This window comes from Syngnathoides biaculeatus, chromosome 15 (assembly GCF_019802595.1).
Source record: "Syngnathoides biaculeatus isolate LvHL_M chromosome 15, ASM1980259v1, whole genome shotgun sequence".
Taxonomy (NCBI): Eukaryota; Metazoa; Chordata; class Actinopteri; order Syngnathiformes; family Syngnathidae; genus Syngnathoides; species Syngnathoides biaculeatus.
This window is the reverse complement of record NC_084654.1, coordinates 3,939,971-3,955,303: the sequence shown is the minus strand read 5'-3', so window position 1 is coordinate 3,955,303 and position 15,333 is coordinate 3,939,971. Positions and strand designations below refer to the sequence as shown.

The window sequence follows — 15,333 nt, the reverse complement described above, 5'->3', positions numbered from 1 at the left end:
TATGTGAAGTTTGATGAGTGAGGTCAGTCTCACATATGGATTTTCACTTTTCCCTCAAACGGGAGAATTTTGTACACCTGAGAAGGCATACTTCGCATTCTCACTGAAGACATAAAATGCAATGAAAATAAGCTAAAGGTTTCAGTGTTTATTGAGATGAACGAGTTCAAAAATTGCACGAATGTGATGATTGTTTCTGTTTTGTTTTCATTTTTGATGTACACCACAATTTCACATAGTTAAGAAAATTAGTATTTGAACACCCTGCTATATTGCAAGTTCTCTCACTTAGAAATCATGGAGGGGTCTGAAATTTTCATCGTCGGTACATGTCCACTGTGAGAGAGAAAATTTCAAAAGAAATATCCAGAAATCACAATGTATGATTTTTTTAACCATTTATCTGTGTGATACAGCTTCAAATATGTATTTGAACGCCTGAGAAAACCAATGTTAATATTTGGTACAGTAGCCTTTGTTTGCAATTCCAGAGGTCAAACGTTTCCGGTAGTTGTTCACCAGGTTCACACACTGCACGAGGGATTTTGGCCCACTCCTCCACACAGATCTTCTCTAGATCAGACAGGTTTCTGGGCTGTCACTGAGAAACATGGTGTTTCAGCTACCTCCAAAGAGTTTCTATTGGGTTTAGGTCTGGAGACTGGCTAGGCCATGCTAGAACCTTGATGTGCTCCTTACGGAGCGACTCCTTGGTTTTCCTGGTTGTGTGTATTGGGTCATTGTCATGTTGAAAGAGCCAGCCATGACCCTTCTTCAATGATCTCACTGAGGGAAAGAGGTTGTTCCTGAAAATCTCACAAAACATGGCTGTGGTCATCCTTCCCTTAATACAGTGCAGTCGTCCTGTACCATGTGCAGGAAAAACAGCCCCAAAGCATGATGCTACCACCCACACGCTTCACAGTAGGGATGGTGTTCTTGGGATGGAACTCATCCTTCGTCATCTTCCAAACACAGTTGGTGGAATTGTGACCAAAAAGTTCCATTTTGGTCTCATCTGACCACAAAACCTTCTCCCATCCCTCCTCTGTATCATCCAAATGGTCATTGGCAAACTTGAGACAGTCTTTTACATTTACTGGTTTAAGCAGGGGAACCATCTGTGCCATGCATGATTTTAAACGATGATGTCTTAGTGTATTACCAACAGTCACCATGGAAATGGTTGTCCCAGCTCTATCTAGGTCATTGACCAAGTCCTATCGTGAAGTCCTGGGCTGATTCCTCACCTTTCTAAGGATCATTGAGACCCCACGAGGTGATATCTTGCATGGGCCTCCACTCCAATTGAGATTGACCGTCATGTTTAGCTTTTTCCATTTTCTAATGATTGCTCCAACAGTGGACCTTTTTTCACTAAGATGCTTGGAAATTTCTCTGTTGCCCTTTCCAGCCATGCAGAGTCGTACCGTGTGGACCTCTAAAGGCGGACTAACAGGTCTTTGAGGGTCAGAATTCTATCTCATAGACAGGTGTTCAAATACTTATTTGAAGCTGTATCACACAAATAAATGGTTAAAAAAGTCATACATTGTGATTTCTGGATTTTTCTTTTTAGATTATCTCTCTCACAGTAGACATGCACCTACAATGAAAATTTCAGACACCTCCATAATTTCTAAGTGGGAGAACTTGCAATATAGCAGGGTGTTCAAATACTCATTTTCTTCACTGTAGCCTATTTATATAAATATTGACAGAATACTTTTAATCCAATTACCAATACCAGCTAATTGAAAAACAGGATTTAATGCATTTTACAATGGGACAAAGTTGAGAATTAAGTTCAATGGTGCAGCCCTCTGACACAATTCCTGTTTCTCATGTTGCCCTCTTGCAAAAATGAATTGTCCAACCCTGATTTCGAGGTGGCTTGACTGGGTAAAGAGTTGGTCTCACAGTTGTGAGGACCAGGGTTAAAATCCTGGCCCCGTTTGTTTCTATGTACCATGTGGTTGGCTGGCAACCACTTCAGGGTGTACACTGCTGCCTGCCCCATGACAGCTGGCATTGGCTTTAGCACTCCCGTGACCCTCGTGATGATAAACGACTCAGAAAATGAATGGATTGCATATGTAATTGAAGGATGTCTTTAAGCAGTGCTGAGATGACTGCATTTTCTGTATCTTTCCTCCATCCAGTGGCAGTGAGCTGTAGGTGTAACTACACGCACCTAATAATACTGGTGTTTACTCAGGAAGCAGCTGCACATAAAGTGCTCACTGTTTGGTGTGCATGTGTGCATATGGTTTGACCACCACACATGCATGTCAAAATATTGACCCCTTACAACAGTGGCCCAATGCTAAATGTAATGCAAAAAAGAAAATGAGTCTTGAGCCTGCTTTTCTGCATTAGCTATGAATAACATTACATTTGTTGAGGATATAGTATTTAACAAATGCTCCCGTTGGGTTTTGTTTTTCTATACCACTTTGGTTTTATGCTAACGTTCACACTTTAAAGTATTTTATGGATTAAGGCTTAGTTATTCACTATTCACGATTTAAGTCAGAGTTGCAAAGGTAGTGCTCAACAAATTACATCACTGCTTCTCAAAACATTTTGAGATATGCAAAGCCGAGCAGTAGGAGGAGCACAGAAGTAAAAGCAAAGACATTTAATGGAAATGTAATGGTTAAAAATAAAGAAGCAAGGAAATAGTAAGGCGTGTCAGATACATTGAAGTGAGAGTGAAACATGAAGTTTTACATTCCAAAGTGTGAGTTTGAATTCATCTGGAAGCTGTCAAGGGAGAGGGAAGGAGACAGGGAGGAGCCTGGACTAGCCGCTGTTGAATATGTTGGATAAATTAGATTACTGTCAGCAGCCTGACATTGCTGAGAGATTTTTCCTGAAAATTTGAGTAGACAACACGAGAAACTAAATAAATAAAAGACGATTGTATGTAACTGTGCAGTTGGTTGGTCGTTTTAGGAATTCGGCGAGGTATGACAAGAATACAAAGCAAGAAATGAAAAATCATGAAATGCAGCTAGGATTGTAAAATAAAGGTTATCAATGAATAAGACAAGAGTGCAAACGACACTTAACCACAGTTGTCAGCCTCTTCCTGTTTTACAGCTCAGGAAGTTGAGAGCCAGAGCTGACACATACAGATATTTTCCCCTTATTCTGCCTTATTTAGTCCGGCTTGACTAAACAAGAGGAAGTACCAGGGAGGGGTCCATGGCAGAGAGAAGGCGGGATTTGCGTGAAGTTTAGAGCAGAAAGAAAAGAAGAGCAGTCCAACAGTCAACTTGAGAAGTTATGATGGAAGTCAGCAGTGATTCTCAGGAAAGAGGGTGAGTTTGTGAGATGCTTGAATATCTGATGAATTAACAGTATTTTGTCAAAGCAGCAGAGCCAAGAAGGGAGAGAGGGAGGGAGGGAGGATAGTCGGGGGTGGAAGTCAGCAAGCCACAGCAGGAAAAACAGATGTGAATCACTCACTAATAAATAGGTCAATGGCGAGCGACAAAAAGCGGAATGAGGGGTTCACGTCATGACATTTTGACATTGTCTCCCAAAAATCAGGGTTGTAACACGTAATCTGTACTAAGGCCATTAAATCATCTTCATTATAAACTTTGGTTCCATACGCACTTTAAACATGCGAGCACTTTAGACCATGCCTAGCAGTTTTGAGTTTCGTGTCTTGCATGTTTTAAAGGAAGAAATCTTTTTCATGTACACACACATGAGTACAAATGCTGGATTGCAAAAGAAATGTTTGCAGTACCCTCACCACATGTGCCAACTTGAGAGCTTTGATGGTAGAGTAGAACTTTATGGGATAGTGTGATTTTCCTTTTTAAGGTACTCAATGAACTCATATTTGGAAATTCAACATTTTCACCCCAAAAAATTATTTTAGTATATTTTAAGTCGTTTTGTCTGTGCGTGCATGTAATTGTAGTAAACATGAGAAATACAATACTAGTACTACTACATACTAACATACACATAACAGAACATATTAGTAGTTTATACAGTTGCAAGTGTCTGATTTATAAACCTTTCTGATTTAAAGCCTGCAGTGAATATACAGTAACAACAATATACAGTACAGTTCAAAAGATTAATGTTGTTAATAGCCGGCACTCCATATTCCTCCCACATTCCAAAAGCATGCAACATTAATTGGACACTCTAAATTGTCCCTAAGTGATTGTGAGTGCGGCTATTTGTCTCTATGTGCCCTGTAATTGGCTGGCAACCAGTTCAGGGTGTACTGTGCCTCCAGCCTGTTGACAGCTGGGGATAGGCTCCAGCCCTTCCGAGACCCTTGTGAGGATAGAAAATTTATATATATATATATATATATATAATATATATATATATATATATATACACAGTGGCTTGTGAAAGCGTCTGACCCAGAGTCGATGAACGCCATAGCCGTACATGAACGTCCATTTGTGCTTAGTGTCACATGGAGCAGGGACCGCGTCGAACCGCCCGTGGTGGAGTTTACACTCACTGTCTTGGATACCCTGAGTACGGGTCTACAGGCTTGATCGGACAATGAGCCACGAGGTGGCCCAGCCATCCGCAGTAGTAACAGCGACCCTCTCGATGGCGTCGTTGGCACTCCTCGGGGGAGCCATTAACCCCCTCGACTTGCATGGGCTCCATCCTATCAACATGGGCCGGTTGGAGAGCGGTTGTGGTCCGGGGTTCTGTCGGGGATCCCCCTGTAGTGAGTCGACCCGTCCCTGTAGCTCGAGCCTCTGGTTGATCCTCAAGGCAAGGGTGATAAACGAGTCCAGGTTTGTAGGCAGTTCCAATGCGACGAGGTGGTCTTGGATCATGGGCGACAGCCCCTGGATGAACGCATCATAGAGTGATCCTTTGTTCCACCAGCACTCGGCTGCCCGGATACGGAACTCGATCGCATAATTTTTGATTCTGCGTTGCCCCTGCCAGAGCGAGATCCACATCGTCGCCGCATTACATTCCGGGGAAGTGTATTGGAATACCTACGTCATTGCTCCAACAAATGAGACCCAGGTGCGATGTGCCATTTAGCTGTGGTCCAGGCTTCTGTCCTCCCCGTCAGGTGGGAGATCATGAAAGCTCTCCAGGAGAGGTCGGTGGGAAAGGTGGAACTGTAACTCAAAGTGGAGATCACATTGGGTGAGAAAGGGCTTAATATTACCCGAGTTTCCGGAGAACGGCTCAGGCCGGGAGAGTGGAAAACACATGGTCCGCTGGGTGTTAGCGACGTGCAGAAGAGCGGGTTCGGACGGAGTTGGACTCGTAGTGGCGGTAGCTGCCTTCGGACTGGCACCGGTAGCACTGGACATGGACGTGAACCAAGAATCCAGCCGAGCACATATCATCTTTAACCGGTGATTAGACACCTGGAGAGTGGCTTCCTGCTCCACGATACATCTACCTTGGATTTGCAGGGACTGACGGAGCGAAGCCAGATCGTTCTCTCAAGACCAGAACACGGGGTTGGACCCAAATGCACAACTCGGGAGGTGCAAAGGCAGTTTCGGAAGCAGTCCACGGATGCAGCAGAAATGAAATCAGCAGGCATGAAAGGCATGTCAGTAGGCAGGCAGGAGTCGGTACACGTGAGAGCAGGAACAGAATCAGGAGAGTGCGGGAACGAGGCTTGAGGCAACAATCAGGCAAAGGCCAGACTGTACGTGTGGTCCTATTTGTATTTGGCTCCATTAATCTTCCCATCCATTTTAACCATCTTCCCTGTCCCTGCTGAAGAAAAGCAGGCCCAAACCATGACAGTGGGGATGGTGTGTTCAGCGTGATTGGTTGTGTTGCTTTTTACACCAAACATATCATTTTGCATTGTGGCCAGAAAGTTTGATTTTGGTTTCATCTGACCAGAGCAAACTTTTTCCACATGTTTGGTGTGTCTCCCAGGTGGCTTGTGGCAAACTTTAAACGAGACCTTTTATGGATATCTTTGAGAAATAGCTTCTTCTTGCCACTTTTCCATAAAGGCCAGATGTGTGCATTGTACCACTGATTATTGTCCTATGGACAGATTCTCCCATCTCAGCTGTAGATCTCTGCAGTTCATCCAGAGTGATCATGGACCTCTTGGCTGCATCTCTAATCAGTCTTCTCCTTGCTCGAGGTGAAAGTTTAGAGGAACGGCCAGGTCTTGGTAGATTTGCAAAGGTCTGATACTCCTTCCATTTCAGTATGATCGCTTGCACAGTGCTCATTGAGATGTTTAAAGCTTGAAAAATCTTTTTGTATCCAAATCCGGCTTTAAACCTTTCCACAACAGTATCTCGGACCTGCCTGGTGTGTTCCTTGGTCTTCATGATGCTCTCTGCACTTTACACAGAACCCGGAGACTATCACAGAGCAGGTGCCTTTATACGTAGACTTGATTACACACAGGTGCATTCTATTTATCATCAGTCAACATTGGATCATTCAGAGATCCTCACTGAACTTCTGGAGTGAGTTTGGCTCACTGAAAGTAAGGGGGCGGAATAATACTGGACGCCCCACCTTTCAGTTTTTTTATTTGTTAAAAAAATATAAAATATCCCCAAAAAATTAATTCCACTTCACGTTTGTGTCCCACTTGCTGTTGATTCTTGATTAAAAAAATGAAAATTTTATATCTTTATGTTTGAAGCGGATGGATGGATATATTGGTCTAACTCATTTGATATAAAATTGAGGTGAAGAATGAGTTTGTCATTCATAGTGTGTGTATATATATATATATATATGTGTGTATATATATTTTTTTTTTACTTAGTCAGTTACTATGTTTTTATAGGGAAAGGTTTCTGACATTTTGGATCAAAATGAACAATGTATGAAGAATTACAGTGCACTTAACATCCAATTGGAAAATGCCACTCAAAATTGAGTTTTTGATGAGCGGCTCTGTCACCACCAAATGAGTCACTGCGCCTGTTGCAGCGTGACAAAGCTACTTGGTCACAAAAAGTCAGGTAAAGCAGACAAATCCTGACATTTTAACTTGTCAATTAGTGTGCGGATCTGTTCATCTGGTCAAATATATTATATACTGTACTTAGTCGTGTTTAAGTTGACATTTTTAGGTATTTCATATTATGCAACCGAAGAAGAAAAATGTTGTTAAATCTATGTATGTACTATCCCTATAATGCTACAAAACAGTAAATGTTAGCCGAAGTGACATTGGTATTTTTTTTTAATCTACACAGAGGACTAGTATTTTGGTGGAAAACATAATCCAAGATAATCAGAGAAAGCATGCAAAAAATCAAGGAATCAATTCTGGGGTTTACAATTTCTAGTGTGCGTAAAACTACATGGGGTTGCTGATAATGTGCTCCAAGTACAACTTTCAATGCTTTCAGTGCATGTATTTCTCATTTATTTTAATAATCTAGTGATAGTACTCAGTCACTCTCATTTGAAAAATGTATGGGTGTGGTCAGTCATGCCCGCATATATAAAATTGCGGGTGTGGTCCACCAGTCATCCCCGCAGATATACAGTTGTGGGTGTGTATTCTGTTTGTAATTATGTGTACCCCTTTGAGAGCGGAGGGGGGCAGTGTCAGGTAAACTAGGAAGTGGAAGTAGGCTGAGCAGCAGCTGATTTTTAGAGACCGTGTGCTTCTGTGTTTCCAAAAAAAAAAAAAAAACATCAGGCTGTGGTTCACTACGCTGGATCGGTTTTCATGTGCGCTGAGTGTGCGACAGGTGCACAATTGCACAGTGGCACAGCTCATAAATTTTACGCGTGTGATTTTTCGTGCTCGACTCTGCAGATTTGCAAGTGCAATGGCACGCAGGCGCATACATGCCCATCAAATCACAGTGGCTGTAGTACTTATAATCATGGATGTGAAATTTTTCATACCATTTCAAGTGACATAAATGTTATGTGATCAAAATGTATGATTTTTGGTTTTGGACTGCTTGTTATTATCCATCCTACAGACACACCAAAATAGTCAGATTTTAAAGAGAAATATAATGCATTATTTTCACAATTTAAGGACTTGCAGGTGTCCAGTTAACTCTGGTACATTTTAGTCAAACTATTCCAAGGTCTTTATTTGTGCAACATACAGTATATAAATCTAGTGTGGCGCATGGCATAGTTCTGTGTGGTTAGTCCCACTGTTGGTAATTTCGTGGACCAGATATGTTACGTTGACATCTGCTGCTGTGGGAATCATCGCAGCGAACTTCAATACAGTCTAATCAAAGCGACTCCTCTCATTCCCTTGAAATGTGGTGTACGAGAACCACACTGACAATCTTTGACATGGTGGAGGAAGAAACTGATTTGTTGGAGTACAGAAAGTCAAAGAGCACAAAGTACATTGGTATGGAACTGGACCGACCACCATGGCCAGATGATGTAAAATTGGCTAGGGAAGAGATCAGAGGTCTGCACTGTGAAGTCGGGACTTGGAGACCAACTCGCACCCTGGGTGTTTATGTGCCCGGCCAGTGGGATGACCTTAAAGGTCCACTCTCATGAAATGCATGATTTTTAGTATGTTATGAATGAAATAAAAAACACCAGCCGGTATGGACCCATCCGTTTTTTTCAATACAAAACATGATTTTGATGTATATGGCTTTGTGTAACTCCCGCCATGAAAATCCTCTCGAGGGATTTGTTTTTGAGAAGAAGCAGGAAGTGACGTACAGGGCAGTAGCCCACTAAAGCGGTCTCGTATGTTTATACTAGTTTTACCTGCTGGAAGGTAGCTCGTTGTTCCTTCGTGTTAGCCAAAATGCCGGCTCGTTGTATTGCTGGATATTGTTCGAACACTGGAGGATGGATTTACTCTTTATAATTTCCAAAAGACCCGGTTCATCATTAAAAATGGATTGCACAGGTGCAAAGGACGAGAGCTTCGAGGGTTCCAAATGTAGGTAGGTGTGTATACAACTACTAAAAAAAAAATAATAGTTGGGGTGGGGAGGGACATAATCCTTGAGTCAGGGGTGCCACCCCGGCCAAAGCCGTGATCGGCATATGTGGCTTAGCCGGGGCGTTGTTGTCGCTCGCGGGTGGCATTGTTTATCACCCCCACGGAGGTGAATCGGATGGGGAGGCAGTTTGGCCACGCCGTCATCGTCACTCCCGGGCGTCGTCGTTGTCGCTCACGGCTGCAGGCGCCGTTGTTCATTGCCGCCATGGAGTAGGTTCGGGCGGGGAGGTGGTTTGGCTGCATGCGGTTTGGCTGTGATCCGCATATCATCTAAATATGGCTTGAAACGATAGGGTATTATTGGCCTGGTCACTTCTCTCGGTAGTGAGATGTTCTCTTCTTTGAAAAGAGCTCCCGTGTCAGAAGGGTCATGTTCATCTCCCATAATAGGTGGCACAGCATGTTTTCAATGGCGAATGTCCCAGTGTCATAGACAGAAGATCCAGCCAATATGGCTACCACTTGAATGTCGAATGAGACTTCCAGAAGTTTGCGCATGGATGATGTGCTCTCCGCTCATATTTATTTTTTCGTATAGACATGGAAGTGGAAAATGTTACACGTATTTTTCATTACAATATCTATTTTAGAATGTCTATAGGCATTACACTTGACCTTTAAAAATATAATGATCATCGTGAATTCAGGCGCCAGAGAGGGCTCAGTTGTAAAGCCTTCGCCTCACAGTTCTGAGGTCACGGGTTCAACCCTGGACCCGCCTGTGAGGAGTTTGCATGTTCTCTCCGTGCCTGCGTGTGTTTTCTCTGGGCACTCCGGTTTCCTCCCACATCCCAAAAACATGCAACATAAATTTCCCCCTAGGTGTGATTGTGAGTACGGCTGTTTGTCTCAATGTGCCCTGCAATGGACCTTACCGATGGCGATCTTAAGCTCCTCTCCTATAGCCATGTCCTACAAGCTTCCAAAATGGCGACTGAACAGAACATGTTTGAAGTCGATTCTCTACCGCATATTCCAGATAATATTGCGGTATGTTTTTTGCCAAATGCGTCAGACTTGTCTAAGAGAGTTCCACAGGGAGGTCTAAACTATTTCACGCAAGGATATGTACACGGAATTGAGATTTTGGACTGAGCAGGACGCAATGTCAGAGTTACAGCGAAATGTTGGCGATGCAAAAAAGTTTGACGCCTCACAAACTTCATATTGAAATCCAAGAAGGATAAAATAGTGGAATCGTACTGCACATGTAAAGCAGGGTGAGTACTTTTTACTTGGAAAGGTCACGAGTAATATCATTGTAGTTTTTATAAGTGAGTGGGTGTATTCATTTGACTTGGCTTGTAATCGAACCCGGTGCTCTGTCATAAAAGTCTGATGTGACAAATATGGGCAGATAGACAACTTCATTCAGCAAAGTGAAAGCTGTTCTCCTGCAATGTATAAAGCACTGATAATAGCTAAATCAAACTCAGAGAAGATACTTCTCCCTCACTTACCTTCAAACACACAGCCTTGTGTTTGTTGATATTGTTCACATTTAGTTGTACGTGCGGTCTTCCGCAAGCCTTAATCCATCGTAGATACTTTGTCAACTGTGTTTTAGATTTTGGAAAATGAATCAACCGGGCCCCTTGTAACCTAGCAGGATATCATTCACTAGAATTGCACGTTCCCCAAGTGCATGTGAGGACCATTTTCTTCGTAACTTTTCCAAGCGCACGCTACTGACAACCAGTATTGCTTGTGGGATAATATGGCAAGAGGGGCGTGTCAAGCCAGGGGTTAAGACAATGCGGCTATCTGATTAGCTATTATTGTACGAGTGATTGACAAGTCGGAAAGGTCCACTGGATGGCAACCAGTTTAGGGTGTACCCCGCCTCCTGCCCGTTGACAGCTGGGATAGGCACCAGGACTCCCCGCGACCCTTATGAGGATAAGCGGCTAAGAAAATTGATGGATGGATAATGAATTCAGTTAATTCATTTAGACAATAATTCAGAGGGTTCACATATATCCATCTGTCCATTTTCTTAGCTGCTTATCTTCACAAAGGTCGTGAGAGTGCTGGAGCCTATCCCATTTGTCAACGGACAGGAGGCAGGGTACACCCTGAACTGGTTGCCAACCAATTGACTCCTCTGTACAGGGCACTTAACCACGCCTCCTGAAGTGACATCACGCCACGTGCGCCTACGTCAGACAAACAATTAGCAAAAAGGGCGGCGGAGCAAGAAAAGAATAGAGCGAAACTGTCCGATTTACCGGCTGATTTCTCACTCGCATTCTTAGCTAACAGTGAAATATCGTTGAAAAGCAGACAGCAGGGCTTCAAGTATTTCAGCGAGGGGTATTTCAATGGTATTTACATGCATATCGACGGAGAAACCATTGATATTAGCTCGAGATCTTTCCAGAGTCAGAGGAAGACCAAGAAGCCACATAATATAATATATTATAACCCAAAGACGAATTCGTCATTGACAGTTTCCTATTTTCGTGTTACATATCACACTTGTGTGCAGAATCTGTATATGTATCTGTATAGCCATTTTTGAACCGCCGTATGAAGGAAAAGAAGGCGAAGCTTGATTTACGAGTTGTTTCTCTCATTTTCTTTGTGTAACGTCACGCGCTCCCCTCACTAATTATTCTTGAATTAGTGCCGAACCTACGTAAGTCCCAAGCAAGTACGACAATCAATACTTTAGTGTCATCAAACATCCTTCCTTCAGTCTTGGTGTCCCTGTGCACGTCAAAGGGTTTTAGGACTGCTAGTCCGGTTTAGCTTAGCTAATTAGCCGCAAACAAAGGGACACATTTGTGCAGTCAGATCATCGCAAAATATCGCTCAACACAGATCAAGTGTGTCAATCATTCACACTTAGCTATGTTATGCGAGCGAAGAACTGCTAATTCATTTATATGAGACATGTATTGAAAATCAAATATAGGGCTTACCTACGTGCAAACATATCTGTTCCGGTTGATGGATTCAGTTGATCATGCGGTCTTCCACAAAGTTTGATCCATCGAAGACATTTTTCGTACTCGGTCTTCTGTTCCAGTTGATTTTAGATGGATTCAGTTGATGATGCGGTCTTCCACAAAGTTTGATCCATCGAAGACATTTTTCGTACTGGGTCTTTGGTTTTGGAAAGGGTAGGAATTGAACTCCACCAACTAGCCTTTCAGGATACCTGTCGTCACTATTATAAAGTCCGTGACTACACCTCTTAACCATATCTATTGTTAAAGAACCCAAATACGCGATAAAACTAACAAAAGCTATACTGGACCATACAACGGTGTCTGAGGAAACTGCGCGTCCAAAAAAAGGGGCGTGGTTTATGCAGATCTCTGGCCTCTGATTGGTCAGCGACGCGGATGACGCAACTTCTACGGAGGGGTCAATTGCAGTGAACATGGAGACAGACAACAGTCACTCTGACAATCACACCTAGGGGAAATTTAAAGTGTCCAATTTAGAGTGTTGCATGTTTTTGGGATGTATGAGGAAACCGGAGTGCCCAGAGACAACCCACGCAGGCACGGGAAGAACATGCAAACTCCACACAGGCGGGCCGGAATTCAACCCGGCTCTTCAGAACTGTGAGGCCAACGCTTTACAGCTGCGCCACAATGCCGCCGGGTACACATATATGAATGAAAAAGATTTGACGTCCATCACATGTGCCATGATCAAATTCACCAAAAACGCACGAAAATCCAGATATGCCAGTTTCTACGCTCCACCACAAATGCGCAATCTATGAAAATAAAGCCGAATCAATACATTTTTGTGTTGCATGGCAAGCTCGCGAATCACACCCACCTTTACCTGGGCCACCAACAATTTCATGGAGCAATCACATAAGCATGTTTACCTGAAGCTAACCCTGTGATAACACAAATCTGCTAAGCCCATAAAACTAAGTGCAACACTTGTTTAGACCCACCATTGGCTTAACTGGCTGAGAAGCTTGCTGTGGTGGTGGTTATTTTTTTAATTAGGCCCACTGAAACATAACAATGGAGCTGACTGCGAGAACTGCTTACTCACAATGATGGATAAAAAGATAGATAATTGCGTATTTACTCGGTTGTTTAATTCCATACTTGATTGGTATTCAGCAATCCAGTGAGCTAACTATTTGTTTACTCACATTAAAAGTCAATTTTTCAAAATATGTCACCTTTAACGTGATTTAATTGTTGCACTTTCTGACTTAAAGTCAGAAGCAATTGAGACTTCTCTCAAGGTGAGCTGCCAATTGAATACGTGAAATATTAAAAAAAAAAAAATCATGGTTCAAGGTGTTTCTTTTTTTTAATGATAAAGGACTTAAGTCTCCATCATGATCTATCAACATATGCATTTTGCCCCAAAAAATGGTATGTTGCTTTTTGCTGGTATCATGACACAAACACGAGATCTGTCCTCAGACAATGCTGAATGCTAAAATGTATCAACTGTGTTGTGACTAAAGACAAAGTAGAATCCAAACGGACTTATAGTGAGTCATTCATTACTCATGTATTCAGGTGATAATGTGGCTCTGTTTCCACTTCCCTCGTGAATCAGAAAGAGGGTTAATATGTCTACCAGTACATGGATGAATAGAAGTATTGTATTGTGTAAAAAAAAAAATACTGTTGTGTAATTGTTGTTATTTGAACAAGAAAATTTAACTTTGGAACCGTAACCCTTAAGTTTGAATGTAACCGCTTTTGACATAAATGAGCAACAAAAACGTTCATCCAAACTCCAAATCTGTCAGAGTAAATAATGGTTCACTGTGATCAAATGCATCTCTCAAGAGCAAAAAATAAATGCACACAGGAGAGTTTGCCCCTCAGGCAAACTAAAGTTAGGACATCTTGCCAGCATGGAATTTGTAACCTTCTCTTTATCCTTCACAGCCCTACTAACACTCTGGCAGAAGCAAACAACACCTCCTCCCTTCCCCCTTCAAGGCCATGTCGACCCAAGCCTCCTCCTCCGACCTTCAAGTCCTCCCAACTCCCTTCTCGACCTCCTCTACCTGCATCCACTCCTCCTTCACTACCTTTTTTGTCCAAGCCTACTTCTGTACTCCCCTCTACCTCACTTCCCTCATCTCTCCCACTGCGTCTCTCTCCTAGCCCACACATTGTTTCTCCCTCACTTCCCCTCCAGAGTTCTTGCACCACTGAGCTGATTCCCTGCTTAACTCCTCTCCCTCCACCCTCAGTCCAGGCAGTGTCAACCTCCTTCTCCTCCTGCCTGCCTTCTCCCCCTGTCACCTTGCCACTCTCTCCAACACCAGCGCTGAGCCTTCTCGATCATTTGGTGGGGAGCAGTTCAGTATGGCTCGCAAAAGGACTCACCCAAGAACAAATCACATGCATCCTGGGAGAAGAGGCTGCTGGGGTGAGAGACAGACACACATTTTTAACTTTTGACAAAAATGTTTACATTACAAAGAAAGAGAAGTGGCCTGATGAAGAAAAATGGAACAGGCTGGTGCTACTGTTTCATATTATAAAGATTCTTCTGAAAAGTCTATATTTATATTGCTATGTTGTTCCTTGTTCTGTATGTCGTACCATCGACTGCTGGAGAAAAATTCCTTGTGTGTTTTTACACACTTGGCCATTAAATCTGACTCTGATTTACAATAAAAGTGAACATCTACCACATCATTTTATTTGGGAATAGTGTGAAATTAGAGTTTGAATGACAATTCATTTAGTTTTCGAATGTTTATTTGTATAAAGCTCGTGCACCTACGTCATAAAATCTTGTGATTTTTGTTTACGTCGCCATATTGCCGGTCAAACAAAGCATTGTTGAAAGTTAATTCCGTTGGGACAAAACAAAAATGTCTTAACCATGACACCCAGAGTTTTCTCCGATACCGTTAACATTTAGAAGGTGATAATAAACGAAGGCACATGGAAAAATTAGAGACACTTGGCAAAGGCCATTCATAAATAATGCCGAAGTCGATGTTTTCGCCGATAAGAAATTTGACTGTTAATTGCTTCCGTCTTGGACAACTGGATATACACATGTATCTGGTGAATAAGAAATGCAGCCCTATGGGGGCACAAACTAGTGCAATCTGTAGGCCGGTCCCAAGCCCGGATAAATGCAGAGGGTTGCGTCAGGAAGGGCATCGGGCGTAAAAACTGTGCCAAACAAATATGAGCATTCATCTAAAGAATCCCATACCGGATCGGTGGTGGCCCGGGTTAACAACGCCCGCCCCCGGCACTGCTTACCTGCAGGGCGTCGGTGGAAATTCAGCCACTGTGGGTCGAAGACAAAGAAGAGGAGGAAACCAGATCCATCGTTAGAAGAAAAAGAGGAATGCACAGAGCCTACAACTGAGTGTAGGGACTTTGAATGTTGGGACTATG

At 42.8% G+C, this 15,333-nt stretch overlaps 1 protein-coding gene across 1 annotated transcript in view; it reads left to right on the top strand.

Moving 5' to 3' along the window:
• The first annotated feature begins 3,168 nt into the window (after nucleotides 1-3,168).
• rin3 (Ras and Rab interactor 3) overlaps nucleotides 3,169-15,333 on the top strand; it is a 34,627-nt gene continuing 22,462 nt past the window's right edge. Inside the window, exons 1-2 of the mRNA XM_061842945.1 lie at nucleotides 3,169-3,326; nucleotides 13,852-14,341. Coding sequence (XP_061698929.1) covers nucleotides 3,292-3,326; nucleotides 13,852-14,341 — 525 coding nt within the window. The 5' untranslated portion in view covers nucleotides 3,169-3,291. The remainder of the gene's footprint in view (nucleotides 3,327-13,851; nucleotides 14,342-15,333) is intronic.